This window comes from Alligator mississippiensis, chromosome 14 (assembly GCF_030867095.1).
Source record: "Alligator mississippiensis isolate rAllMis1 chromosome 14, rAllMis1, whole genome shotgun sequence".
In the NCBI taxonomy this organism is placed as follows: domain Eukaryota; kingdom Metazoa; phylum Chordata; order Crocodylia; family Alligatoridae; genus Alligator; species Alligator mississippiensis.
Window position 1 is genome coordinate 8,079,902 of NC_081837.1, and position 27,943 is coordinate 8,107,844.

The window sequence follows — 27,943 nt, forward strand, 5'->3', positions numbered from 1 at the left end:
GCATGTAAATTTTTGAAGGATCAAAGCCTTGTTCATCTCACAATAGACTTGATCCAAAGCCCATTGAAGTGACTAATATTTGTGTGTGTAATATACTACAAGTAAATATTAGCTTACGCATATATAACATTAAATGTAATACTAAATGTACAAAATCTCTTCCATTTAATAGCATACTCATTAAATATATACAAAGAAAATATTAAGATAGCATATTATTTTTTAAATATTTGCCTTAGGAGAGTGTATATATTGTATAACCATTTCTATATAGTATTCAAATATACATATATAGTATTCAAACATGTATTTAGAATATATTCTTTCTGATTATTGTTCATAGCGATTATAAGGCAGCATTTGAAAACTTGAACATCAGTTTCTGGACCTCAGGAACAAAAACATTATTCATATAAAAGCAAGTTGAAAGCTAAGACAAGTAACTCTAAAATTAATATAGTTTTAATAGGAATAATACATTATTAACTTTGGGAACGGGTACCGCTCTAAAGTGAGCTCCCTGATCTAGACTAACCTTTGTTTTAGTTTTTGGGTAAATAGTTTTGCTTGTGAAGGCGATATGGTTGATAAAGGGACTGGCAAGATTTCTATCCACAGGACAGGGAAAACATAAGGAGATGATTGTGAACATGCCGTCCTTACTAAAAGCACTGACCCACTAGCTGTAAATGTAATTAGAGTGTTTTTGAGAAAGCCCCTCTGCGGGGACGCTAACCATCATGGGTGGGGTTGGCTTGGGAGCTAAAGAGTACGTTGCAGCAAGGGAAGTTAAGGTCAGATGCAAGGAAAAATGTTCTCACTAGCAGGGTAGTGAAACACTGGAACAAGCTACCCAGAGAGGTGGTGGACTCTCTGTTCTTGGAGGTTTTTAAGACCCGGCTGGACAAAGCCTTGCCTGGGCTGAGACAGTTGGGGGTGGTCCTGCTTTGAGCCGGGGGTTGGATTAGATGTGACCTCCTGAGGTCTCTTCCAACCAACCCTGATTTTCTACAATTCTATGATGCTACGTTTCTACCAGCGTCCTTAGCAATCTTTAGACTGGCCGAAGCTCCAAACCTTGCCCACTTGTTTCTATTCCACATGCACATCGTCCTGGAAAAATGGCCTGGGGCTCCTGGGGCAATCCCAGGGATACCCTAAGGACCCCCGTCTTGGGCAGCACTAATGTAATGGTGACCACATGGCATTTTTTTCAGTGGGGGGGGTGGTGTGTGTGTGTGTTGGGGGGGGGGGGCGGAGCAGGAATGAGCGGGCTTGTTTTGCTGTGGCAGTTTTGGGATTGCTGCAGAGCTGGGATTGCTGCACCCAAGGAGATCCACAGGGACCTGTCAGTCTGGCAGCCTCCTTGAAAAATCCCTTTTTATACTCTTCACAACTAGTCCTGTTTCTTCAGATTACTTAACTGGAGCTTGAGGTCCCATTTGATCTCAGTTGCGGATTGAGCCAAGGCTCCTTGAAACCTTCCATTGCCTTTGCTGGGCTTTCGGTTGGCTCCTTACTCTGCGAACCTTGCTAAAATGCTGCTTGCAACCAGGACCACTCATAAGTGAATCCCGATAAGCCACATAGGAGCCTGGTACCTACTGTGACAGGGCAGGCAGATGAAATGAGAGCAGTCTACATGGATTTCCTCTGCAGCTGATTTCCCGTGATGCTGTAGCCTAACATTCACGTGCCAGTTAACATAAAGGGGAATGAATGCCCTAAATGAGAGAGAAAGCGACTCTCTCTTCAAGCCATCCTAATGTTTGGGCCCTCGGGGGTTGAGTCTAACTGTTGCTGCCATTCACATGCCCGTTCACATGCGCAGGCTCCTGCCCTGCTCTGATGACTGTCAGGTCCTTTCATTTTTCTGCACATGCTCCCAGATCGCAGTCAAAAGGTCAAAAGGACTCTCATTTATGCAGTAAGCTGCTTGTTCTTGCAGGCTTCACTCGACGTTCGTCAGCTCAGCAGATAATTTTCTTTGACTTTTAACCTTTCTGAGTGAAGTTTATTGGAACTTAAATGGATGGCTTAGGACAGAAGCCAGGCGCACACAATAAATCATTGCAATGGAAAGATAACTCCACGGCGCTAGGTCTAACAGGCACGCTCTGTGGCACTGCCTGCAGTGCTGGAAGAGAAAAGCAGGATTTATTATATTCTCTACTTTCTCTTTTCCCCCCTTGCTCCAAAGAGCCCTTCCCATTTAGCTCCAAATCCCAACTGAAGTTTCCCAGCGTCTGCTTTTCTGCCTTGTTAACCGTCCTAACCCGTTGGCCAATTGCCAAAGCATTGCAGGCATCAGCTGGAGGCCCGTGGATTAAAGTGTAGGCAGTGTATTGACCAAGCAATGTCAACTGCCTTGTTAGATAAAGAGCTAAAATTATCAGCCAGCTTGGTACACCAGCTTGTTCTCCCGCGCTGAGGGTACAGTGTGTGCTACTGGGGATCAGGAACCAAGGCACTGCAAGCTGTGTTGGAGTGCCCTGGGCACGTGCACGGGAATGGGGGTCTGCGACGGAGCAGATCTGCGAGGTAATGAGCCGCATGCCGTGGAGACATGATTGGTATTGTTTGTACTGTGAGAGTGCCTCCAGGATCCAGTTAGAGAACAGGGCTGTAGACATATGCCGTCTAATAATAATGTGAGATCATAGGTGGATGCAACAAATTGAATGGTAGAAGTACACGGCTTCAGTGCGATGATTGTGATGGATGCAGTTATCAGCGATTATAACATGCCGGACAATTGAGGGTCAGCTCTGAGGTGACACGCTTGTAGGTTTTGTTCCACTCGTGGCTGATGTGGATGGACCCCTAAGGGTAGTCAGGGATGGAGCTGGGTACGTGTTTTGCGCTCGGGTGAGGAAAGGAATTGAAAGAACTACGTAGATTGTACCTGCCTGCCGAGCAATGGAGGCGCTCCCAAATGCTTCCTGCGGCTCAATCTCAGTTGTCATCTGAGAATTGACACTTGACTCCCAATGCTTTGGGAAAAGTGTCATCGTCATCATTGTCGTTCTCTTCCTTGTGCAAGACCTAGAGCCCCCCAGTTGAGATTCAGAGTGCTATTATTTGCTGTACTTACCCATAAAGTAGGAGAGAGCTCCAGACCCAGGGATGTTAGTCCAAACACATAAGGAAAAAAAAGGGATAATGGAGAAGAAAAAGGGGCAGAAGGCTCGAGTGACTTGGCCAAAGTCACCCAGCAGGTCTGTGAATGAGCTGGGAGTCCCAACCCAGTGCCCCACACACCCCACCACTGTGCTTCTCTTCATTAGGCCATACAAGCAAGTTTGGCTACAAATGGGCAGTGCATATAATAAGTATATACTATATCCAGTAGGAATCTTGTTAACAACCTTGCTGGGCTTGCTACCAAGTTCTCAAAGAGAAGTACATGCTCTGGACATTTTGATGCCGTTGTTGCTGAACATTGGCACTCAGGTAACTAATATTTTCTTTTTGGTTTTCCTAGGTGTCTGTCACTGCCCGGGAAGATGTCCCTTCCTTCAGTCCTCCTTTGCCAAGCCCCCCAGTGTTTCAAAGAGTAAGACGGGCAAGAGAAAGTGCAATTACTTTGTTTGAAAATGTAATAGCATTGACTTGGCCTGTTTGAAAACGGACCCGCCTGCATGAAATGTGGCAGGCTATATGTTTGTAAAGCCTGGTTTCAGTAGAGCCACCGGTTTCGGCTGGTGCGTGGTTAACTGTTACCCTCTAACATACTGGAACAAATCCTAATTTGGTCGCTACAATGAATTTTGTGGGAGGTTCTTCTTGTAGTGGAGACCGTCACGTCACCTAACATAATTCAGCCTGATGAGCTGTCTGTGTCTGGGAGGGAATGGCAGACTATGGAGGGTGCATTGCACTGAGAGTGAAGGCAGGTGCGTTGGCAGAGCTGCCTGGGACACCTTGAACCAGCCTGTGCCTTTGACTGACTCGAGTCCGTACTTTAATCTAGTCATTGCTACTTAAACTTCACTGTCACGAGAAATAAATTCACCCGCAAATATTTTTTAGAGAACCAATAACCTTAGGTCAGGGCTTATCATGCTTTTTAGACTCCAGGCACCCCTCAGAAAAGATCAGCTCTTAATTATCATTTGCTTTTTGACTATGGAACAATAAAAGAGCAATTTTTCTGTTGCAAAGAATTCAGAAAGACCATGGCAGGTCACAAAAAAATTAACACTCTGGATTCCCATTGGAAATCTCCAGCTTTATCTTGTCAATCCTGCTCATATAGCTAACAGTACTAATACTGCGTAGACCTCTTGAAAGGATCTTAAGGCACGCCAAGGTGCCACAGCACCCTGATTGAGAATCACTGCCTTACATGCACTGCATATTCAATTTCCTAACTAAACATTAAACCCACACCACAGCTGCTGGTTTATAGTCATAAAATCAGGTAGGTAAAGGACTTTGTTACAGAAACAAATGTTGTAATTGAGGAACTTTCCATACAAAGACAGCGGGGAAAATGATGGTGACAAAAATGGTGAGGAGAGGCTGAGAGAACTGGGTTTATTTGGTCTCGAGAAGACTGAGGTGGGATTTAACAGCAGCCTCCAACTCCCTGCAGGGGGGATCCAAAGAGGATGGAGCTGGACTGGTCTCAGTGGTGGCAGATGACAGGACAAGGAGCAATGGTCTCAAGTTGCAGCAAGGGCAGTTTAAGTTGGATATTAGGAAGACTTTTCTCAGTAGGAGGGTAATAAAACACTGGAGCAAGTTACCCAGAGAGGTGGTGGAAGCTCCATCCTTGGTGGTTTTCAAAACCCAGCTAGACAAAGCCTTGGCTGGGATCATTTAGTTGGGGACAGTCCTGCTTTGAGCAGGGGGTTGGATTAGATGACCTCCTCAGGTCCCTTCAACCCTTACTTTCTATGATTCTATGAAAATCTATATTGAGTTGACATTTTATTCTTTTTATATATATATATATATATATATATATATATATATACATAAAATGAGCATATATATATGCTCATACTCCATTGACGGTGAAGCTCACACCTGCTTAAAGGATTTGTATAAGAGCTGAGTCCTCCATTTAGGGTTTAAATTGGGTTTAAGTGAATCTTGTGCCAGTCCCTTGCACAGAAGTGAATTTCACCTCAACTGCACCTACTTTACCCACAAAATGAACAGCTCTGGTGATTCAGTAAGAGTGTTGCGCTCTTCTCTTTGAGTCATGAATGAGCTGATGCACAGCATAGTATCAGCGGGTATCACATTGCCAGAGGCACAATCTTTCTGATGTGACTCAAAGCCAAAGTTGTACCTCTTTCAACCTTGAGGTCCTCCAGTTGTGGCAGTTACTGTGTGCATGATGGAAGTGGTGCTATTACTATGAGCAGCCTGGGCTGGATGATTGAAGAACCTCATCCCCTCTGTGTCCACACTCCAGCTGGACAGAACGCTGGTTTGGTTATGTCTCCTGATGGACTAGAATAAAAAAAGCAAAGCAGTAGATGGGTTATTTACTATTAATGCACAAATGTACAAGTCTTATTGAGGGATGGTTAGAGATGTATTTGTTAGTCTATAAGATAATGGAAGGTTTAGCTCTCTAAGAGTATTAAAAAGTCTTTTACCAACCTGGCTTTATGTATTTTCTCCTAGAACCCAGAATTTAGGGAGTTCCTGCTTACCAAACTCATCAATGCTGAAAATGCGTGCTGCAAATCGGACAAGTTTGCAAAGCTGGAGGTATTTCTCTTTCCACTTCCTTCCTGCTCCCCCTCCCATGACCATGACAATCTTTTGGTCTAGGCACAAGGACAGGATATGGGTCAGAGGAACTGGTGCATGAACCAGGAATCAGGTGTTGTCTTGGACTGCCATTTCTAGGTGAAAATTGACACTGGGGCAGTGAGACCTCATTCCTTATCTAATACCTCATTCGTTAAGAACACCGTTGAAATTGCCCTCCTGCAGGGGTGCGGCCACTGGTGTGGGGGATGCTGGGAGCATATCCCTACATGTTTTATTTCTCACTGCTGAATGCTCCAGGCCTCATATGTTCACAATCCCATCCCCTGCCCAACATTCCTTATTCTCTGTGCCTGTTCAGGGAAGTATACCTCCCGCCCTGACCCCAAAAGTGCTGTTCCTATTTTGGAGTTTCATTTGATACCACAGAGTCTGGGTGATTATAACAGCTACTTCTGCAAACTCTGGCTGGAAGGCAGAGGAGGCACTTTGCTACTATACAGAGGCCTATGAATATCCTCGAGGATATATTTCACTTGGGATATGTCTGCGCTGCAGACTTCTGTTAGACTGTAAACCCTGTTGGGCTCATGAGTGGGTTAGCATGCCAAGGAAACCAAAGGAAAGAACCATCACAGCATTTTAGTGTCTTTGTCTATCTGTCATAGCTCCCTTCATGCTGTCTTGTGATAATTCCTTGAATGGCATGTTTGGTGTGATTCATTCTCGCCCCATGGAGCCCTTAGGTTGGACTGTTGCACCCAGGTTTTGTTTTTTCCCTCATTCATTTTTATCACAGGATGCCAAGCCAACCCACAGGCAAACAACAGAGACTCTTTATTCTTTATTCTCCAGGACCGGACACGAGCTGCATTGCTGGACAACCTCCATGATGAGCTGCATGCTCACACGCAAGCAATGCTTGGACTGGGGCCTGAAGAGGATAAATTTGAGAATGGAGGCCATGGAGGTTTCTTGGAGTCATTCAAGGTAAATTAAAGCACCAGAACTTCAAATACAAGTACCCCTTCTCCCCTCACCACACACTGATTCAAGGAGTTGTTTTGTGACAAAGGGCTTCTGCTTCAAAGCAGGGTTGAGGGGCTGTGTAGAAGGGCTTACAGAAAATGTTTGCGCCCGGCAAAGCTCTTTAATCGCCTGAAATACAGGTCCTTGATGTCAATGCCAGTGCTCACATGCTTGGTTGTTTGGCTGGATTGGGGCCCGTTGTAGAGATCCCCTCCTCCAGGGCATTTGATCACACTTTCATCTGTCACTGCACAATGCTGTTCATACCCTCTTGAAACCATGTTTATTGTATTCAGCGAGAAAAACGAGGCTTTGATCACAAAGGCTTGTTATGATTTGATTTAGCTGTAAAAGTAGTCTGGTCGGTGGCTCTCTCATCTCCTTAGGTCCTTTGTCAGTGGATCTTTTCATGGCATTAAACTGAGCCCCGGGCCTTGCCAGGGAGCCATATCTCTATACAGAGCTGGCTGTTGGTCGTCTGTGCAGAGGGAGAAGTTTCCTCAGGTGGGTGAGGAAGAGGAGAGGCTTGAGAATAGGATTAAGAAGCAGTTGCATTTTTTTCAAATGAGGAAAACAAAATGAGAGAAAGATAGATTGGGAGAGAAGAACGGGGAAGAGATTTGAGATTCTGGGGTGATGAGTATAGTGTCATGCCTACCAGGATGGAGGCATGGACAAGGGGGAAAAGAAGGAGGAGAAGAAAAAGCCGAGGGATTTAAAAAAAAAAAAAAGAGGGATGATGATAGAGTGGAAATGAGGGTGACTGCACAAAAGACTAAAAAAAAAAATCAGTTGCTTGACAGAGTCATGTTTCTATGAATAGTGAGACAAAAATATACTCAGTTCTTTGGGGAAGGTCCAAAACACTGACTCCATCCCAATAAGAGTGATATCGCATATACAGTAAGGAAAAGGAAGGCCTGATGGGAAGTGTGGCCAAGTCTACATGCAGATAACTTTGCAGGTATAGCTGTATCAGCAACTGCATGGCAACATCCTCCTATGCAGCTTGTGCTGACGGAGCTGGCCTTTCACTAGGGCAACTTGATCCAGCCCGCCCATTCCCCTGCCAAGTGGAGTAAGAGCTACACTAACAAGATTGCATCTGCCCCAGGGATTTCTGCTGGCAAAAACCACGTCAGTCACAAATCACACCTCATCCGAACCCCCATGACATACTTATGCTAGCAAAAGTTTGCAGGCTGGACCTGGCAGGAGTCCAGGAGAGAGACAGCAAAGGTAACAACTTTTTATATAGCTGTGGGTGTGTGTAGTGTTAAAAAGAAAACATCCAGTCTCGGTATGATATCAAGAGAGAGGGTTTTTTTCAGCCAAGACAACACAATTGGAGGCACTTCAGAATTAGCTTCCTGTTCAGATTCGGAGCGCCTGATCAGGTGGTACCCGGGAGTATTCTGATTAAGAAATATGTATCACAGATATAATAAGGATTGGATGGATGTGGGAGGGAAGGTGGCACTAGGAGTGTGTCCTTGTGACTTTTTTGTTGTTGTTGCTATAACTGTGGCACAGCAAATGCCATTAGGGCTGGGTGAGGAAAGGATACTTCTTATGGCAAGAAAACTGCTGAGCTGGTATGCAGGCAGGCAGGCCAGGGTGGCAAAATGGTTGAGTCATTGACGTCTCATAGCCTAGCATCCAATTCCAGGCACTGGTCGGTCGGGTTGCTCTCATAAGACACAGAGAACCAGCATCTTCCTCTGGTTGCCTCCTGGCACATGTGCTGCAGGAGAGCTGGATGTTTTTCTGCTTGCCATTCAGAAATGTTTGGCTTGCTGATCAGGGTGACAGCCAAGAACTGTTATTCCTCTCCTTCATCCTGACTGCTGTTGCCTTGCAAACCATGACAGTGTTTCTGGCGGTTTCTTACGGAGAGAACAGAGGAAGACACCCTGTGGCTGTTTCCATGCTCCTTAGTGATTTAAACTATTTAAGCAACTGCCAAAACCTTAAAGTTTACACTCAAAATCTAAAAGTTTACACTTGTGGGCATGTTTCTCCAGTCTGTTTATGTACTTGTTCTTTACAGGCCAGTCAAAATGAGAAATAATGCCTACCGTAGACTTCCTGCATGTCTTAGTGGTTCTAACTCTCTTCGGGTCATTTCCCTCTCACCCATGTAAAGCTTTCAGGGGATAAGTGATGGGCCTAATCTGGGTCTCATTTGTACCTTTTTTGTCCCAGTGTAATGAGTTTTATTATGTTAGAATTAGTCCTGTTAAAATGACACCCGTACAGGAGGGATATCTCAGCACACCTTGCTGGTGGATTTACACTGGGTTCAAAATGATATCAGGTGGCTGGGATTGAGCCTTCAGACACATTTCTGTCTCAAATTGGGCATCCTGGCATTACAGCACATAGAATAAGCAGACGCTTGTGAAACTTTTGACTGTCACCCTTTCAAAGGCTGGATTCTGGTCTTACACCACTTTGATACCAGCATTACTCCAGTGCCTTGATGACTTCATGCTCAGTAAATGCAATCAGACTCAGGCTGGGGTCTAGTTTGCTCCATCAGTTTTGGTATTTAATGATGTATATCTTGAGAGTGTTATAACGTTGGATCAGTGAATGCTTGTACAATAAGGAGAAGAAAGTATGAAGGGCTGTAACTCATGGACACTAATACAAGTAATGCATGGTAACCCTGCAAGACTTAGAGACAGGTAATTGTATTACCTGCCTCCTACAGATTATGTCTGTAAAATACACTCTCTGGGTGCATCCCCACATATAGGGGCATGCATTTGCTGCGGCACAAATAGTAATGGCACGTATCTGTGCCGCTGCTTGGTACCCCAGGGCACACCCCTGCATGTGTGCCAAATTGTTGCTGGTGGGGTAGAGGAGGCTGGGGCCAGCATCTGTGCTGGCCCCAGCAGCCTTACCTGAGGTCCTGGGGGCCTCCTGGGGCAGCAGCACTGAGCCAGCTGCTCGGAGCCTGGCCAGCAGCCAGAGCGTGACTCTGAGTGCCCAGGCTCCCTTTCGGGCAGCGCCTACTGTTGCTGCGTGTTGCTTTTTTTAGCGGTGTTTTTTTTCGACATGGGGATCTCCCAGTGTCAGAAAACCTGCTGCACTGCTAATTAGCAGCACAGCAAACGGGTGCATGCGCACCACGTGCCATTTGTGGCACCTCAGACTGCTTTGGGGCACCACAGACCACATGTAGGCACTCACCAGGATGCACCCTCATGGAGGAAATTAGCTCCACTTCACTGCAGCCTCACAGCCACTTACCCGGTAGTACGGTAGTATAACTGCATATTCAATGGACACAATTTTTTTGGTTTTGTTTTTTGAGTCACTGAGAACTAATTGTTAAATAATGTGGGTCTCTTGTCTATAAGAAAATGGACTTGATTGCTCTTTTGGCATTTCAGGGTATCCCAGTGCATGCGATGAATTCAGCCGGGAGAGTAATTTTGCATTTGCCTTGTTACCTTCGGACAGCCCTGCTGATCTGCTTGATAGCTTATGTCCTGCACAGCGTGTTTCTGCTGTAAATGTATGGGAGGAATAACGGTAAATTCAGAGGGCTTGAGAGGGTGGAAAGCAAGTCTACATGTTTGTATCTATTTGCTGTTGCACTAGGCCTGCTTACCTCCTCCCTGTTTGGGGCTGCAACGCCCTTCAATGCGGTGGTCTGAGAGGTTTGGTGTGACTAGTCGCCCTGAACCTCTAGCCATAGTGTTGAAGTCCTCTCTCTCTCTCTGCGAGAAAGCAGATAATAACAAGATATAACAGCAAGAAATAATAGCAAAGATTACACAAGATATGTCCTCTCACTCCTTAGTTACCAGGGTTTTAATTAGCTCCTTTGACATCAGGGTTTTCATCTCGCTGTCACCAGATGGCATAGGTAAGGTATATGGGTATTGAGGCCCAAAATGTCAAAGGTGCCTAACTCCTGCTTAAGTCCAAGTGGATTTAGGTGCCTGGCTACCATGGAGGATCTATGCCTCGGCCTGTCCTCCTACCTGGGCTTCCAGTCTGTGGACCTGTGTAGAGGAGCAGTGTTATAGTCCAGCCTCAATGGTCTACATCACTGGTCACTCTTAGAGCTACTCCCATCCTGTCTTGCCTTTCCAGCCTTGCTCCCTGACTGTCACTGGCACAGGATCCGTATCGGGTCCCCCTCTGCTTGGAGGGATGCTGATCATCTCACTGGACAGGCTAGACAGGCTGCTGCTTTGTTCAACTCTTATCTTCACGTTCTGAACAGACTTGGCTTTTATGTCCACTTTCCCGGCCAACGGGCTCTGTTATGGCCTTTGGGGCAGGGAAGTATCTAGGCACAAGTTAGAAGCACCACTTGAACCCCTCTGCAATAGTCCTGCCCATTATGAACCACCTTCCATTTCATGACACACCACCCGGTACGTGCAGAAGTTTGGAAACTGGGGAACTGTTTTTTTTTTAGAATTAAAGTCATAAGGATTTTTAAAAAAGGCAAAAAAATCAGATTTTAATGTGTGAATGACTGTTTATTTGTATGAACTATGGCTTCTGCATATTCATCGTCAGAGATAAAGAGAATAATTTTCATCCAGGTACATAGATAACGATGCATGTTGATCTGTCACAAATTCAGAGGAGAATAGACCACAGATTTCAGGCCTGCATCCTGCAGAGGACTAAACATGTGCTTGATGTTATGGAAAAATGAGCCATTTCACTGAAGACACAGGGACTTCTCACCACGTGTACAGCCAAAAGATTGTACATATTTAAGCCTTTGCAAGATGTGTCAAATCTCAAAAATAAATTCTGGGAAAAAATGCTAGTCTACACAGTTCCAAGAGATCCTGAATAGACACGGGTAGTAAAAATAAATTAATTATTATTTTCCAATATTGTTCTTTTTTCAATATACACATCAATGTCAATCATAATAAATCTAATGTTACAGATTTACATTTTGTCTGGATTACTTTTGAGGGCAGGAGGAGGTTGTGGTTAAATTGTGGCTGTACTATAGTCAAGTCATTTCTTTGGTCTGAGCTGACATCTACTGGTTTAAAAAAACAAAGTAACAGCAGGCAGTTTAGCAATCTAGCAGCGGGCACTGTAGGTTTTTCTAGATCCAAGTAATCTGCTTTTGGTTCATGGAAGTCCGTGCTGGCTGCAAAACATGGCCAAGAAGATAAGAAACCTTTGCTGAGCTGTATGTCAGCGAGGCTACGTGGCTAGCAGTAGCTGAAGTAGCTCGTTTAAAGCTAGCTGGGGTCTGTCTGCAACGTGAACTGCAGAGCTGTGATACCGTACGGATGGGGCTATTTGTCGCTAGCACTGAAGTCATTAGTGAGTGACATCATTACAGCCTGCAACACTGCTGTAATCAACTGCAAAGCAGATATTTTAGAGCGTGTAGCTCATGACTATGATTGACACTTGGTTGTTACATAGAGCAAGTAAAGTAAATAGAAAATGCTGCCTTTTATTGCTCTGTCTGACATGCCATGGATTTTCAGTACAGCTCGATGTTCATAATATAGACCAAGATTATTTTTCCAAGACCTGCTCAGTTCCCCTTCAAGGGCCCAAAAGAAGAATCTGGATTTTTGCAAAGGTCTCCGCATCCAAGAGGCTTAACTCTTCTGAAAATCTGGCCTGAGTTGTCATACTTAGCTCTTTTGAAAATTTGGGCCAAAGTGCGTGAAATCATTTTATCCCCTCTCCTGTTTTGATTTGTGTTAAAAACCTCAGATCCTGGCTTTCCTCTTTTTCCATCTGCATTTTGGAAAGGACATTGGAGGCCGACGGGTGTTGCTTTGCAATAGGCTAAAACGCCAGCCGCAGCGTCTCCTGTTTCCAGCTGGGGAAAGCAGAATGCAACTCAGTCTGGCCACCTCCGGTTTGTACTCGAGAGGTTGCACTTGAAGCCTCCGTATTGCAGTCCAGTCAGCACTAACATCCGAAGGAAAAGGAGGAGAACCAAGGCCTGATTTTTAATAATTTTTTTTTAGTATCTAAGCAAAAAACAAAACGGAAGTGAGGGGTCGGGTTGAGGCCACCTAGAAAATCCTGTGGTTTTCCAAGTTAACGACTCTCCCAAGATGACACACACAATTTGGCCAAGTCAAGAACCGGCTCCTAATCTTCTGTGTCCAAGGCCATCTTTTCTCCCTAAGTTCAGTAGCAAAGTGGGGAAAAAAATAGGGGGACTCAGAAGAAGCTACAAGCCATCCTTTTTTTCGGAGGTTTCTTGGAGGGAGTGTGAATAATGACTAGAGCAGGGCCCGGGGATCTGTTCTCAGACAGGAGACTGGCAGACTTGGGTTTTATTTTTGGCTTCTCCCCTCACTCCTCCTATGTTATAGAGATCATGACATGCTCTTGGTCCATACGTGCTGTACAGCCCAGCTCAAGATAGCAAGAGGAAAACAAATGGATCATGTTTCTTATATGGCTCGCCATAAGGGCTCTTCTGTGATTGTAGTTTGATGTGCTCGGTGAAGTTATAGGCAGCCTGCATATTTTCAGACCTGTGTTTAGAGTTGCAGCTGCATTACTCTCATGGTACTCAAGCACTCAATCATCAAGTATATCAGAGCTCAGCTCAGCCCACTCAGGGGAGTATGTTTTTCCCACTCAAGATGCCCAGTAAGATATTACATCTGCTAGCCTGGGCAGATGTTCATGCATTTTCCACAGGCTCCATGGGCTTGGCTCAGTCATGCCAGGGTTGAAATACGCTCATGGGTATTACTGGGCTGTCCCTGGGTGAGGGCATAACCTGCTAGAGTCCCTGAGCTTGCTACCTCTGTCACAAAGGGAAATAAAAATAGCACCATGTCTCCTGACCCTACACACACAGCATTGCATCTCCTGCCCCCCCTTACCACTTCAAAGTCACACAAAGGTCGTCTCACTCATCATAAAAGGATCCTTTTTTCTTCTTTCTTTTATGTTGGTGAACAATGTTGATGTTTAAAATTATTCAGCAAAGAATAACTTTAAACGTCAACTTGTTTAAGGGTCGCATGGTTAAACTTTCAACGTGGAGACGAATGGGCAACCTACACCTCAGGGCTGTTGTTCCAGGCTCGTTGCACACTCGGGCATCGTTCACACTTGCCTTTTCTTTGTTACCATGACAAGTAGAGACGACGTCTTCATTTGAAAATGAGAACTGGGACTCTGGAGAACCAGCTGTAGCTTGACTGGTCTATCAGTGCCAAAAACACTACCGATTCCTCTTGCAATACAGTATTGAGTCAGTGGAGCTACTCCTTTGGCTTCCTGCTATGCTATGCAGCTCCAGCTCCACTGAGGATTTAGAAACAAGTCATTTAAATCATTACTTAAAAATATAATAATTTATCGTGGGCCTGATTCTAGATGATGTTATGTACAGGAGCAGGATGTACAGCTGTCCTGGACATTTGCCAATACTCAATGCATACAAGGATCAAGCCATCATTATTTAAATACAGAATTAAAAAAATGAGGTATCCTTTTGTTAGAAATGAAATGTCATGTGGCTCTCTCTCTGTGCCTTGACTAAATGGCCCAGGTAGCCTTATCCTTATTTCTCAAGGATTTACAGCGCACTACAAGTTGTGGCTTTACAGTCACTAAACAACATTTCTTGCATGTCTGAATCTTTCCAGACCATTTAAAAATGTACCTAATAAAGAGTGCTGGGTTGGTTAACTCTGTTCTGGCAAATGTTGTTCTTCTTGCCACTTGTTAGCCTGGGTAGGGAGAGCCTTTCTGTCCTCAGGGCGAACCATTTGACAGCATATATCACATACATATTAACTTGCCTGCAGAGAGCGATTCGTGTCCGCAGCCATTCGATGGAAACCATGGTGGGCAGCCAGAAGAAGCATCACAGTGGAGGGATCCCAGGGAGCCTGAGCGGGGGAATCACACACAACAGTGGGGAAATAACAAAGACCACTTTCTCGGTGAGTACGGCACACCCAGGCACCAGTCCTGATTCACAAAGGTTAAGATGCCTTAAGATAACTCCCCTTTATAGTCAATGTGATAGGTACCTAACTCACACAGGCGTCTTATGTGAATCTCACTATCCTTTACTTGCACCTTAAGGCATCTAAATACCATTGTGAATTTTTTTCTTGGATTTTTTTCCTGGTGTAGCCCTAATTTTTAGTAAATAAATTCATTAATTGATTTTCACAATAAGATTTAAATAATAAAATAATAGCTGCTTAAACTTAGTTTGCCCCTTTTCACTACCCTGCATGATTCGTCTTCCAGGACTTATCTTCAGTCCAGGGTCCAGCTCCTTTCTCGTGGGCTGATCGTGCCCTTTTTTCATCTTTGCTTATCCAAGTGATACTGCTCCCTATAACTGTGTATGGGCAGACTTACTATAATAGGTGCATTAATATTCTTGAATTTTGATGATAAGACTATGATAACACATTGCGATCCAGAAACTTTCCAGGCAGTTGCGTGTCAGAGGATAAGGACTGGATTTGGGTGACAAATGCTTTGTTTGTTTTCAACCAAATTTAATGTCATTGTCTTTGGTGTGTGTGGGGGGTGGGGGGGATGATTTTAAAATTATGCTTTCAGATTTTCAACCCCAAGACATCTTTTTTTTTCTTTATGGTGGCATTAAATATTTTGTAGATCTCCAAGCTGAAGGAGAATCACATACCTGGAAACAGTTGTCTTGAGCAGTTGCCATGGTGGCTGCAAATGAATAGAGATTGTTGAGAAGAAGACCTTGATCTTTTTAATTTGGCCCGGTTTCTTTTTCAGCCTCCGGTTGCAGCAGCAACAGCCAAGAACCAGTCCAGGAGTCCTATTAAGCGACGTTCAGGGTTGTTCCCCCGCCTGCACACGGGATCTGAAAGTCAGTCAGAGAGCAGGACGCGATGGTAAATGCCACACTGCATCAGTAGTTGTTTTTTATGCAAGAAAGTCCTGGCCTTAAATAGGAAAAGAGAATATGGTTGCTACCATGTCTGTGCGCCAAGCAAGGATAGATACCTTTTAAGTTCAGAGAGTTGATCAGAGCTGACCTTATGTGCCCCTCTCATGGTTGATAACGTTCAACCCTGGCATGACTGAGCCAAGCCCATGGAGCCTTTTGATAACATTCAGCTTATGGGTGTTAAAGGGCGTTCATCCTTTCTACATACAGATGATACCTCTTGGCTAACACATCATCCATGATCTCTTTTCTTAGTTTAAGAAGGCCAATACATTGCTAAGACCTCCTGCTAATCCCAAAAGGACCACTTATATCCATCTGTGTAGCTAAAGGTGAGCTGCCAAAATTTGACTCAAAGTTTCAGCCATCACCAACCTTTTCCAAAAGTGGGGGAGAGAACATGACTACTGTCCACTACCATCAGTGAGAAGTCAGTCGCCCACTTAAACCAGTTTGACCAACATTTGACAGTGACAGAGACTTTCCTTTTCAGCTAATTATGACAATAGCAAGTGATCTCCCCCTGTTGCTTACTAAATGCCAGGTTTCTTGGTCCCTTTTGGACTGGTTTCAGACCATTTGGTGCAAGTGAGAAAGCGTTTATTGGTCTAATGGGTTTATTGTGGTGTGACAGGGAGCAGAAATAGCCAATTATTTCTTATATCGTTCATCTAATCATTCATTCATTTATTCAGTAATTTTCTTTTCAGTGACAGTGTCTCAGGGACACAGAAGACCCCAGATGGGGGGCATTCTTCTCAAGAGATGAAATCTGAACCCTCATCTAACCCTAGTTCTCCTGAAATATGCCCCAACAAAGAAAGGTAAATGGAAAAAGAGCAGATTCATTGCAACTTCATCCTTTCACCCTGGAGTTCAGACTCATCCAGGTCAGTAGGCAGCCTGCAGACAACCAAGCAGGAGAGGAGACTATGCTATTATCTGACTCACAGCAAACCTAATAGTGTGTCTTACTTTAAATAACTTAGGGGGTGAGGAAGACACCATCAGTGATTCATGCTTGCTTGTGTAAAAATACCTATAATTCCATAAATTCTTATTAAAAACAAATGGTATTTTGCAGAAATTGTCCAAAAGACCAGAGCTGAAATATAAAATAACTGTAGCGTATTGGCAATTACTGCAGGACATCTAGAGGTGAGGATAGTAGGGGGCTGTTGAAAATGGAAGGGAAATCAATGCAGAAAGATTTAGTGTTCTTTTTACCACCCAGGGAATTAACTTGGTCTTTTTTTTCCTGTTAGTTGTATTTACTGGTTGCTTTACCACGTGGGGTTTTTAAATGGTTATTTATAGATGATGGAGGTGTCATGGCAAACTCATCCCCGATGTAAGTCAATGGAGTTGTAGGAAAGATGAATGTATCCCTGTGACTTAAATATTACGGGACACCGCTGTAATTAACTGTTGTTGCCTCGTTTGCTTTCTAGGCCATTTATTAAACTGAAAGAAAATGGAAGATCCAACATCTCCCGTTCTTCATCTAGCACCAGCAGTTTCAGCAGTACAGCAGGGGAGAGCGAAACCATGGAAGAATATGATAGTGTGGTAGGCACTGAAATGAAATAATTATACCGAGGGGAACTTGTCTTTGAGCTTATAGCTGTGACTCTGCTGAAGGGACTCCTGATTTAAACTGGTGGGGGTCTCATGTCATTGCTTTTACTGCACGGAGTCTTCCACTTATCTGTGGGCACCATGCTTTTATGTGTTTCCTTTAGAGAAGATAATAGGGCTGGAAGGAACTGCCGGACGTTATCTAGCTTAGCTGCCTGCTCAAGGTAGGCCATGCTCACAGAGTGAAAAAAATCCGTGGCACTTCTCTTCCTAACTCCAGAAATCAGCCTGTGGTCTTCTGTGGAGTAACATGAAGAGCCACAAGTTGAAGGAGATGGAGTAAAATCTATATACAAACAAAATAATGACTGTTTAATGCAAATTCTTATGGACAGGTACAAAATCCTATAGCTAATTGCATGTTGCAGCTAAAAGTGGAAATCTTTTAGCACCTTGAGCCAAAACTAGAGTGAGCTCTCCTGACTACGATCAGCATTCCCCATGCTGCGTGCATTGCTCTGCACAGCGCTTAGTGGTATGATCTAGGGCCAGATGCTGTTTCACTTGCTGGTCAGCTAAGTGGGCTTAGGGGTCTGAGCATGACTCTATCAGTCCTGTTCAAATCCCTGAAAATCCATTACTGCATCTACTTTTTGTGACATCTGACCCCTAAGACTGAGTTACAAAACTGTAGGGAGGAGGGAGCCTGTATTAACAGGTTTCGGGGCACTTGAGCAGGGTGGATTAGGGTTGCACTTAGGTGCCTACATTCAGTCACACACTTTCTAGGTGGACTAGAATTTGGCTCCTCGTATCTGTAGCCACGTGTTATTGTTGCTGCTCTGTTTGATCACGAGACGCAGGGGCTAACAGTAATCAGTAGACTCTTTTGAAAGCCTAACAAAAGGCTATAGGCCAAGTGCTGGAGCCCTTGAACCTCAGGTCTATTGAGAGGAATGAGTGCTGCATGGCTGGGTCACTCACCCTGGTTTATCCTCACTGATTTCGGTTAACTCCACATTCGCACCTTTGTAAGTGAGAGAATTAGGGCCAACGTGTAGAAAAAGTCCTTATTGTGCATCGTGGGGCAGAGCAGGGCACGTCTGAGCCCCAGCAGCCTGTCAAGGAAGTTTGCTCCAACTGTTGTTTCCTGGTCCCACCTTGGTGCTCAGATGGGGCTCTCCATGAGTGCAGATGCAGTGGAGTATAAGTAGGAACACCCTCGATGAGTGCTCTGTGGTTACACCTTTGCTCAACCTTTCCCTCCAGGGCAGCCAACCATCCACAGCATCACCGTTCAAGCAGGACGTGTTTGTCTACAGCTCTTCTCCCAGCAACGAGAACCCAAGTGTGGCAGCTGCTGCCACCCCTGTGATCATGAGCCGGAGTCCCACAGGTGCGTAGCATATCAGTCTCGAGCAATAAGGGTCATCGCACCCAGTGAATGACTACATACATACTAGTGGGAAAAGCCTTTCCTATAGGAAACAAAGCTGGGGGTTTTTTGGCTCCTTTTTGTTCTCTAAGAAGAAATTGTTCCACGGGGAATTGTTTCCATTGGACTCCTCCAAGAAACACCTTTCAGCGCTGACATGGAATAGCAGGGTCTATGTGTCTTCTGAATAGCAGGGTCTATGTGTCTTCTCTTATACTTCAACACCAGAATAGGGCACCACTAGTGTCTATGGAGGCCTGTTATCACCTTTTTTTTCCCTTCAGCCCATTGAAGCTTTGAGAAATGATCTTCCTTCTGTGAAGATGTAAGTCATTATAGTTGCTGCCAACAGGTATCGTGTAGCTCAGACATAGCTCTGTGGGTGTAGCATCGAAATGTAGCCCACAAAGCAATGGAAGAAGCTTATATATAAATTACTAATCTTGCCCCAACCACAGCCCTGCACTTATCTGGGGTTAATGACCCTTCATGCCAACTTCTGTACCCAACCAGTGATTAATCTTTAGTGAACGCCGTATCACCAGTCATTGCTGCTTAAATTCTGGTAGCAAAAGCCTACTGAAATCAGGAGGACAACTCACATGAGTGTGTATGATTTAATCTGTGTGAGCTCCAAAACCGAGCCCAGTTTGGCAACTCTTACCGAGGTTTATGCTGACTAGGAAACTTACTGATCCTGTGGAAAATGCTGCGACTCGGAATAAAACCAGCTATCAAGACATTTCCTTTGGACATGATTCTGCCTTGGTTAGGATGATTTGTAATTGAAATGATAAGTTGAGTTCCAGTTATTTCTGAAACAGCCAGCTAAATTAGTTATCCTTTGGTGAATTAGGAACTGGGAACAGCTGGGGAACTAAAGGGGGAGCTGGAAAAATATGAAAAATTAAATATAAAAATTAAATCTAGATTCCTTCTCCTCATTCCACTTGCTGTACAAACCCTCTTCCTTGTTCTTATCAGTGATTCTTTTTTTCCAGTATTCAAACGGTGACTTCTCATGTTTTAAAATTTCCATTTCACGTGTGTCCTCCTGACAAATTGAAATTCCCGTAATTTTTATAGATGAGTCTTTTCTGAGTGATTGCTATTCCAAACATTATGGCACGGAAGTGTCACTCCACCCCATCAAAAACGTGCAGCTAATGGCGAGATTTTGCCAAACATTTAGCAAAAATGAATTGAATATTGGTAAGGTTTGTGGGACTCCATTATGCTGACTGGCTTGTCAGGTTGGCTTAGCTGTAATCAATACTAGCTTAAACAAATACTGTTTTATTGAATTCTTCCGACAGATATAAAGAGCAGAAACTCTCCAAGGTCAAATCTAAAATTTCGCTTCGATAAGCTTAGCCATTCCAGTTCCAGCACGGTACGTATATGTTGTTGTAACTAGATAAGGCACTAAGCACCGCACACGCTCTGCCTGTCACGGTCCCCATTCTCTGATCTGCCTCAGCAGTGTTTTTAGGGAGTAGTAGCTACTGGGAGGTGACTGCTTCCCCATGTAGATCTCCTGCCACCTGGACCCATCAGAAGTCAGACCAGCCTTTGGCTTCCTCAACTGATGCAAACTCTCTACTTGATCCTATTAGTGGGTCATCAGGTATAGTGCAGCTCCACCTGGCGGAGAATTTGGTACAGTGCCGCTCCAGCCCATCTGAATCCTTATGCTGCTCCCTGGAAAACTTGGATGTACTCCGTCAAGCTAGATGTGGGAGGGCAGCTGATACGGGAGGCAGCGAGGAGTTCCCAATTGCAAAGGGCATTTTCTACAACACAGCGCTGTTGTAGCAGAGCAGAGTGTAGTCCTCTGTCCGGCAGAGCACTTCGCCTCCGTGCCCACCCGCAGGCAGAGAAGGGAGGGCATGCAGCCACCACTTGGGGCTGTCTATGGAGGGATGAGAGGGCATGGAGCCGCCACAAGGTCCTGGGGCTCTCTCCTCGTTCCAAAAGAGAAGTCAAGAACAGAGTTGGGCATGTAAAATTGAGAAGAGTTTTGACTATAAGCTCCTCGACACCCCTGCTCTAGCACATGTGTATGGTCTTCTGCAGTGAGTTCCCAGCATCAGGATCCCAAATGCCATTTATATCAAGGGACACCCTGGCATCAAAAGTGCCGGTTATAACAAGCGACAGGCTTAAATAGACGTGATGATTTCTTATGATATCCACTGGTTTATTTCTGCAAAATGGTAGATACTGCTTTCGGGGAGGTGTAGGGGGGAACAAGCTCCCGTGTCATTTCCCCTTGGAAAAATCTGCAGGGTACTTGATAAAACTCCTCCAAATCCAGACATTAGGGATTGCTAGTACTGTTGCTAGTACTACCAATTGCTAGTACTGTTTTTTGACCTGCTCTGTTACTAGTGATGTGAAGCTAACCCTGACCTTTGTTCCAGCCTGTTTGGGACTCTCTTAGATGCATTTAAGAAAGTAAGAGTTGTCCTCTTCATTTGTTGGAAAAAAAACTGAGCTCTGCTCTTTTTCTTTCTATATAGAGTCACTAGCAGGAATTAGACATAACGAACTTGTAAAAAAGGTGAGTGTTTAATGCTACCCAGAATGTTTTAGTAAAACATGTGTCTTTAGAGAACAGTTAACCCTGGATAAGTGCACCGTTTGTTAAAGCTTCGATTGAAAAGTTATCTTAAACCCTCAAGGCTGTTGTCTGATGGGACAACAATAAATTATAAAAACAGATTACTGGTGATAAAGACGTAACGCATCTTTTAGTCCATTCATTCTCTCCCTCATCCATGAAGCACCCTTTACTTAATTTTCCTTAAAAATATAGTAATTTTAAATGTTTCCCACAGAGCTTCCACCACTCCATTTTGGGAGAATATGCTCTGCATGCCAGTAGGTCTCATCCTTTCAAGTTCAGCCATTTTAGCCATTGCCTTATTTTTTTTAAATACGTGTGCTTGGGATTTTTTACAATAAAACTAAGGGTGCCTTTGTTGTTTATTCACCAGAATTGGAAAAGAAAATTTTTCCAATAAACTTCTGTAGATGTGGATAGAGGTTTGTGTACAGAAACATGGAGTTTATATCACCTATAAGCTGTCATTAGAAAATTTCTGGCCCTCCTGTTTGGGGAGAGGAGCTTAGGAACATGAGCTCTATGGAGTCATGTACCAAAAGGATCCCCGAACACCTGAGCCAGTCTCCTGACAGCTTTTGCTTCTTTAAACATCCTCACTTATGACATTTGCATGCTTGGAGCTAACAACCCCGCTTGCTGTGACATCGGTGGGACCTCTAAGCACCTGTGAATGAGCCGGTCATTTATTCTCGCAGCTGGCGGTCCAGCTCCTTGGCAAAGGCCAAGTCCAAAACCTGTTGCAGTCAGTTGAAAGACTCCAGGTGGTCTTGGATCAGGTCCTCTCTTCACATATTGGAGATGGCCCTGCTTGGAGCAGGGGGTTGGATTAGATGGGACCTCCTGAGGTCCTTTCCAACCCTCCTTTTCTGTGATTCTACGAAAGTTTCAACGGTCCTCGGATTTGGCAAAACTCAGGCTCCTCGCCTCTGGAGGAGCGAGAACAATCCCCGTTATCTGTTTCTGACACTTTTGTTCCTTTTTCCTCTTTTTTGCAGTGAATTTGTGTCAGCAAAGGGAAAAATTCTTCCCTTGAGCATCAAATGGGAAAATACATTCTCCACACTAAAAGCGACCTGCCGCCACGCAGTGCCATTCCTTCACCTACTCAGCTTTACCTTGGCGTCAAGAAGAAACCGCCATCCTGCAGCGAGTGCTGACAGACAACCCATCCTTTCCGAAGGGTAAACACCTCCACCCCTGTCCATTTTAGCTAACAAAACACCTTCTTCCTGCACTGCATAAGGAGATGCGTTTTCTGCCGCGTACCACGTACGATCTGCTCACGGTGACTTCACCCGTCCTCGGTACTCTGAAATATGTTAACCTCATGTGCTCCTTGTGCGTGCTGTAGCTGTTTGTCGTCAGATGAGTGCTGTTCATCTTGTGTACCTCTGATTGGAAACAAAAAGACATTTCAATTACCAATCCTGTTTCCTATAGGCTTTTACATACTGCGATTCCGTGCGTATCACTTTTCAGCTAGCATATGACTTTTCCTTGCGCAGGAGGAAAGCAGCACAGCCATCCTCTGCTCTTCCAGGGTATCTGCGAGCTTTATTTTTAGTTTCCTAATGGAAAACAACTAGTCAGGGCTTTCTGATTGCGGCGGAGACTGTCAGGAGATGCTCTCAAATACAGGCTTTGGGCTCCCAGCTTGGGCTGCTCCTCCAGTTCTCTTTGCCACTGGTCTGCTCCATGAAGTCATAAAGTCCTTGAGAGGATCAAGGCAAAATTCTCTGCTTCTGGAAATCTGCAGCTGTCCATGGGCTTCAGTTCAGAGAAGCTAGATGGGCTAGTGGGTAGGGCACTGGTGTGGGCATCAAGCAATGCCCAGAGAGTGACTTTGGACGAGTCACTTAACTTCTCTGTGCCTTTCCACTCTTTTTTCTGTCTTGTCTACTTAGATTGTAAATTCTTTGGAGCAGGCACCATCTCTTGCTATAGGTTTTTTAGGGCCTAGCCTCACCGGTGATCTGATGGGATATCTTGGCATCTTGTAAGATCAGTAGTTGATGGTAATAGAGCTGCACTGCTTTCTACTAGCAGAGAATGTGGTCCTCGCTCTTTAGGAGCACATATGGCCCGGAGAATCTCCACTTTATCCCCAGCAAGTAAATTCCAAGCTGTCAAGAAGGAGACTTTTGTTGTTTGTTTGTGCATAAGTTGTTTGGCAGGGCAGCAAAACCCACCCACTCAGAGGAAGTTTGTTGCTTGTGCCTTTGCTGTGTAATGGCTGATGTGGTGCGTGGGTGTGCAAAGTCAAAATAGGGCTGGGAAGAAGGAAAACAATGAGTGATGAATGAGCAAACTGTACTGCTACACCCCCCCCACACGCTGCTCTGCAGAAAAATGTTTGAAATGCTCTGGCTTGGGGCACTGGGTGCGTTTGACCCCTCTCCCCCCGATATAAAGCAATTAAGCACATGGCTCCTTTTCCTCCTCCTCTTTAAGTGGGCCTGATCTCATCATCTCACACCAGGGTTATATCAGCCCAGCTCCACTGACTTCAATGGAACATGTTCATGATTTCCAGAACTGTGGGCATGTCTATGTGAGATGCTTATTGCGCATTGGTCTTGTTAGCCGGCAAAAACCGTGTCAATAGCCTACAGCGTTATTAGGCTAATGCACAGTAAGCGTCACTAAATAACCATGCACTGGTGCTACTGTGCAGTAACTCTAGGTACTGCGCATTGAGTTAATGCTTTATTAAGTGCTAAGCTAAAAGCGCAGTATCTAAGGTGCATTCATAAACGTGTAGATGTGCCCTGGGAGGAAAGAATGAGCGCCACATAGCTCTACATCCACTTTGGCATGTGGAAAGAGAGGCCACATCTCACTTGTGGCGGCGCAGCATTGCCCTTAGACAACCCCAACTTCCTCACCTCTCAAGGCCTCATTGCCCTGCACCTGGAGCAGTGATTTGCACTGATGTAGAGGGAGCGTTTAAATGGCGCCGCCCTGATTTGGTTGCATTTTACACCTGCTTTCCAGTGGCCGAAGCAAAGGCACGACCTTGGATAATCAGACGGCTGTGGTTTAATTTGCTGCTTTAGTACTGTGGGAACCTGGTATTTTACCAGAGAGCAGGTTTTCATTGATCAGCTGCTGAACTGCAGTGAGGAGGGATATGGCCTGTATAATTTAAAAACCTTTTCTCTGCCAAAGACTAAGCACCGCCACCTGGGACAGATGCTGAAATGGGAACGGTCGAGTGCAATAGTAAGCGTGGGTCGCAACAACGCCTGCTTTGGTTTAAGGGGTCAGGTCAAGCCCCGTTGGCCTCAGTGGAGCTGTGCTGATTCCTTTACACTTTTGGAGAGCCCACCCCTGCCTGTATTTACTTGTACATGAAGGACTAGGGTTAACGATTAGAAGCTGACTTCCCTGGAAGCTGACCGTTGTCCTGCCATAAAATGGGGGAACAGGGCCGCATTTATGTCCTCTACCCGGTGGAAAGAGGCTGGTAGATTATTTTTTTCCAAAAGCACCTTTACCAATACTGCTAAATTCATATTAAAGCCCTGGCCAAGCTCTTGCCCTTTGTGGTCTCTGCACAGAGACAGGTATCTTGCAACTGTAACTTCATTTTCTGGTTTTCTGCTCAAGTGACTGTTTGGTTTAGATACCGCCAACTCTTAAATACCTCTGCTAGGTTCTTGTTACTTTTTTTTATTCTTTATTCCTTATGTCCAGCATGGGGCTGGTCCAAGGCTTGTGGCTTTCCCTCTTAAAAACAAGCTTCTGTTTTTCATCTCAGATGCAACAGAAACTTTTGTTTCTTAAGGGAATCCAGATATTTCCCTAAAAAAATGTTTCGGGGGAAGAGGTTGTTCTCTTGCCACTGAAAAGACAGCATTTGAATTTCAGAGCCAAAGTTGAACAGTTGGCACACAGATGGTCCTAAATTTGGAGGTTAAAGGGAAAAAAAAAAAAAGGAAAACTTTAAAATAGGCCCAAGGATGAAAATTGTGCGCTCTTCCCGTCACAGTCATTTGAAACTGTGGGGCAGGGGCGGGCAATTATTTTGGGCGGAGGGCTGCTTACCGAGTTTTAGCAAGCCATCAAGGGCCGCATGACAGGCAGCCCAGGGCAGGTAAATATTAATTTTCTAATTTTTTTAGGAGCCCCACGGGCCGGATAGAATGGCCTGGCAGGCCACATCCGGCCCCCGGGCTGCATTTTGCCCACCCCTGCCGTGGGGCATTGAGCAGGGAGAGTGCTTCAGGCGCTCTGCCTGTGCGCACCTACTGAGCCACATAGAAACCTGAACCAGATCATCATGATGAGAAACAGGAATGACTCAAACCCTCCCCACCCTTTAATTTCCCTGGATTTGAGTAACATTTAAATATTTAAACCAAGCTTTTGGTTTTGATAAGGGAAATAAGCACACCCCCCTTTACATCCAGTTGTGCAGCAGTCTATAGATGTCTCAGGTTGCAAACATAGAAATGTTTGAGCTTATATTGAAATGTGCTTTGGTAGCATTTTTGCGTGTTTTTCCTCCCTTTTCCCCAGAAAAGCTTTTTGATCAACTCCCTTGTGAAATGGTGATTATTATTATTTTACTTTGGCTTTGAGGGGGTTTTTTTCCCTGCTGTTTCACTGGGCTGCTGGATTCATCATTAGCGTTAAGTGTTGATCTCTGTGAGATCTTGAAGCATAAGATGCAGTGTTGAAAAGGAGGTTGTTTTCCTCTCGACTTGGGGAGGTCCAGAAGCTTGGGGCTGAATGTGACTGAAGGCAAAGGGGAGGGTCCAAAGCTGAGCGAAGGAAATGCAGGGAGTTTGACTCATCTTTGCAAGGCCAGTCCTGCACAACTTCAGCTGAGATGATCTTTGGACAGTATTTCCAAAGCTCTCAAGTACTCCTGCTCATTAAAGATCCTGTGCAACGTTTGACGAGAGTAGGGATTTTAATGCTGCCCCCCTAGCCAAATCCCAGCCCGCTTTCTGCCTGCTTCTGTTCCCTTGACGTTTCGAAGTGGGTGCAGTATTCTTCACTTCCAGGCCTAAACTGACTTGTAGCAGTGCAGCGCGCTGTCCAGCGGTTGCTACTTTACACCTCTGAAGCATTTGCACTTCAAATAACGATGAAGAAGTTCCTTGTATATATTGCCAAGTGTTTTGGGTCCTTTTCGGGATGAGAAAAACTATCGAAGCCCATACAGAGGGGGACCCTCACCAGACACTAAATTCTTGGGCAGTGCATTTTTCTGGTTTGAGAGACAAAACTTTAAAGCAAAATGCGATCTTTTTATCATCCTTTTCTTTAGATGGTCAACGGGAAATAAATCGTTGTGGGATGGACTCCAATTGTAGATATGAGGACAGTGTTCTGGTGTCTTACATTCTTGCACTGATCTTGTACTGTATTCATATGGGTACTATGGAAATGCAAACACTGTATATTTATTTAATAACGAGACATTCAAGGCTAGATCCTCAGTGGGTATAAATCAGTGTAGCTTTACTGACTTCACTGAAGGCCTGACCCTCAGTTTCAAAATGTTCATCAAGTATTTGAGCTCTATGAAGTAGCAGTTTGCCTTTTGATTCTGCAGTGGAGCTGCTGCTGAAATATCCTGGGGACACAATCCAGTTAGAGAACAAGAGCTGGGTTTTCAAACCCGCCGTGTTAAAAACCACAGACATAGGGCTGTTTCTTGAAAATCCCACCTTGATCATACAGTGAGGTCTCACGTTGCAAATTTGCATTGCAGACTGGAACAGAGAATTGTCTCACCTCTCAAGGTACTGTGGTCTTGGAGAGGATGGGTTTGTAGCTGTGTATAGACCCTACAACATGCTTTGGCCCTTGTTCGGGGGAGCACTCCATCACATGCTTGCACCTGGCTGGAATCAGTGCAAGCTAAGCACAACCTTGAAGTGTTTCTCTAAAAGACAAAGGCGCTTAAGCACGTATTTGCTACTTTCCTGAATTGGGCGCTGGGTTGTCCCGGGCAGACAAAGGGTCAGAGCAACTAGCTGAGGTATGGACATATTCACAGCAACTGAGGATGTGGCCTAAAATAAAATCTAGCTACCTTTGGGGCTAACTCTGGGAGGTGTTCGGCATCTCCAACACCTATTAAAATCAGTTCCCAGGCCCTCTGTGGTCCAGTCCTTGAATTCCTGTGGCTTTGCTTAAGTTTGAACTTCTGTTCCATCTCAAATGGTAAAGATTTCTTTCCCCCCGCCCTCCAAGTCTTGAAGCATGCTTTCATTATCTGCCCCCACCCCCATGAATGTAGCCCTGTATAAGTTCTGCAAAGGAAAAATGCTGAATTTATATTAGAATGTGAAGAGAGTTTATAGTGTGAAAAGCAAATCTTAAATGACTGTATCTGACAAAAAAAAAAAGATATTTTTTTTGTAGAGAGGCGATGCTTTGTAGAATTTCTGGTTGCCTATGTTTGTTGTAAATACTGTACATTTAATTTATTGCTATAGTAGCATATTGTATTTGTTATGTATAAAAATAATTCTCAAGGTCCACAAATGTATATTTTGTTGCTTAAATGTGTCTTTGCAAAATTCACAATAAATAACATATTTTGTGTCCATAAGTGTTTGGTACTTTAACTGAGCTCCTCAGA

At 44.6% G+C, this 27,943-nt stretch overlaps 1 protein-coding gene and 1 long non-coding RNA gene across 8 annotated transcripts in view; one reads left to right on the forward strand and one right to left on the reverse strand.

Annotated features, from left to right (window-relative positions):
• The window catches only part of RAP1GAP2 (RAP1 GTPase activating protein 2), a 318,779-nt gene extending 290,866 nt beyond the window's left edge, over positions 1–27,913 (forward strand). For all 7 annotated transcript variants that reach the window (XM_019493274.2, XM_059717108.1, XM_014608109.3 and 4 more), the window contains 11 exons: positions 3,485–3,556; positions 5,644–5,730; positions 6,589–6,723; positions 14,562–14,699; positions 15,526–15,644; positions 16,411–16,524; positions 17,152–17,269; positions 18,548–18,674; positions 20,030–20,106; positions 21,236–21,276; positions 22,338–27,913. In XM_019493274.2, the coding sequence (XP_019348819.1) occupies positions 3,485–3,556; positions 5,644–5,730; positions 6,589–6,723; positions 14,562–14,699; positions 15,526–15,644; positions 16,411–16,524; positions 17,152–17,269; positions 18,548–18,674; positions 20,030–20,106; positions 21,236–21,244 (996 nt within the window). In that variant the 3' untranslated portion in view covers positions 21,245–21,276; positions 22,338–27,913. The remainder of the gene's footprint in view (positions 1–3,484; positions 3,557–5,643; positions 5,731–6,588; positions 6,724–14,561; positions 14,700–15,525; positions 15,645–16,410; positions 16,525–17,151; positions 17,270–18,547; positions 18,675–20,029; positions 20,107–21,235; positions 21,277–22,337) is intronic.
• On the reverse strand, positions 147–10,679 carry LOC132244738 (uncharacterized). The gene is made up of 2 exons (XR_009456486.1): positions 10,388–10,679; positions 147–5,466 (listed from the first exon to the last, which is right to left on the reverse strand). It is a non-coding gene; the product is annotated as an uncharacterized LOC132244738 (long non-coding RNA).
• Positions 27,914–27,943: the final 30 nt, after the last annotated feature.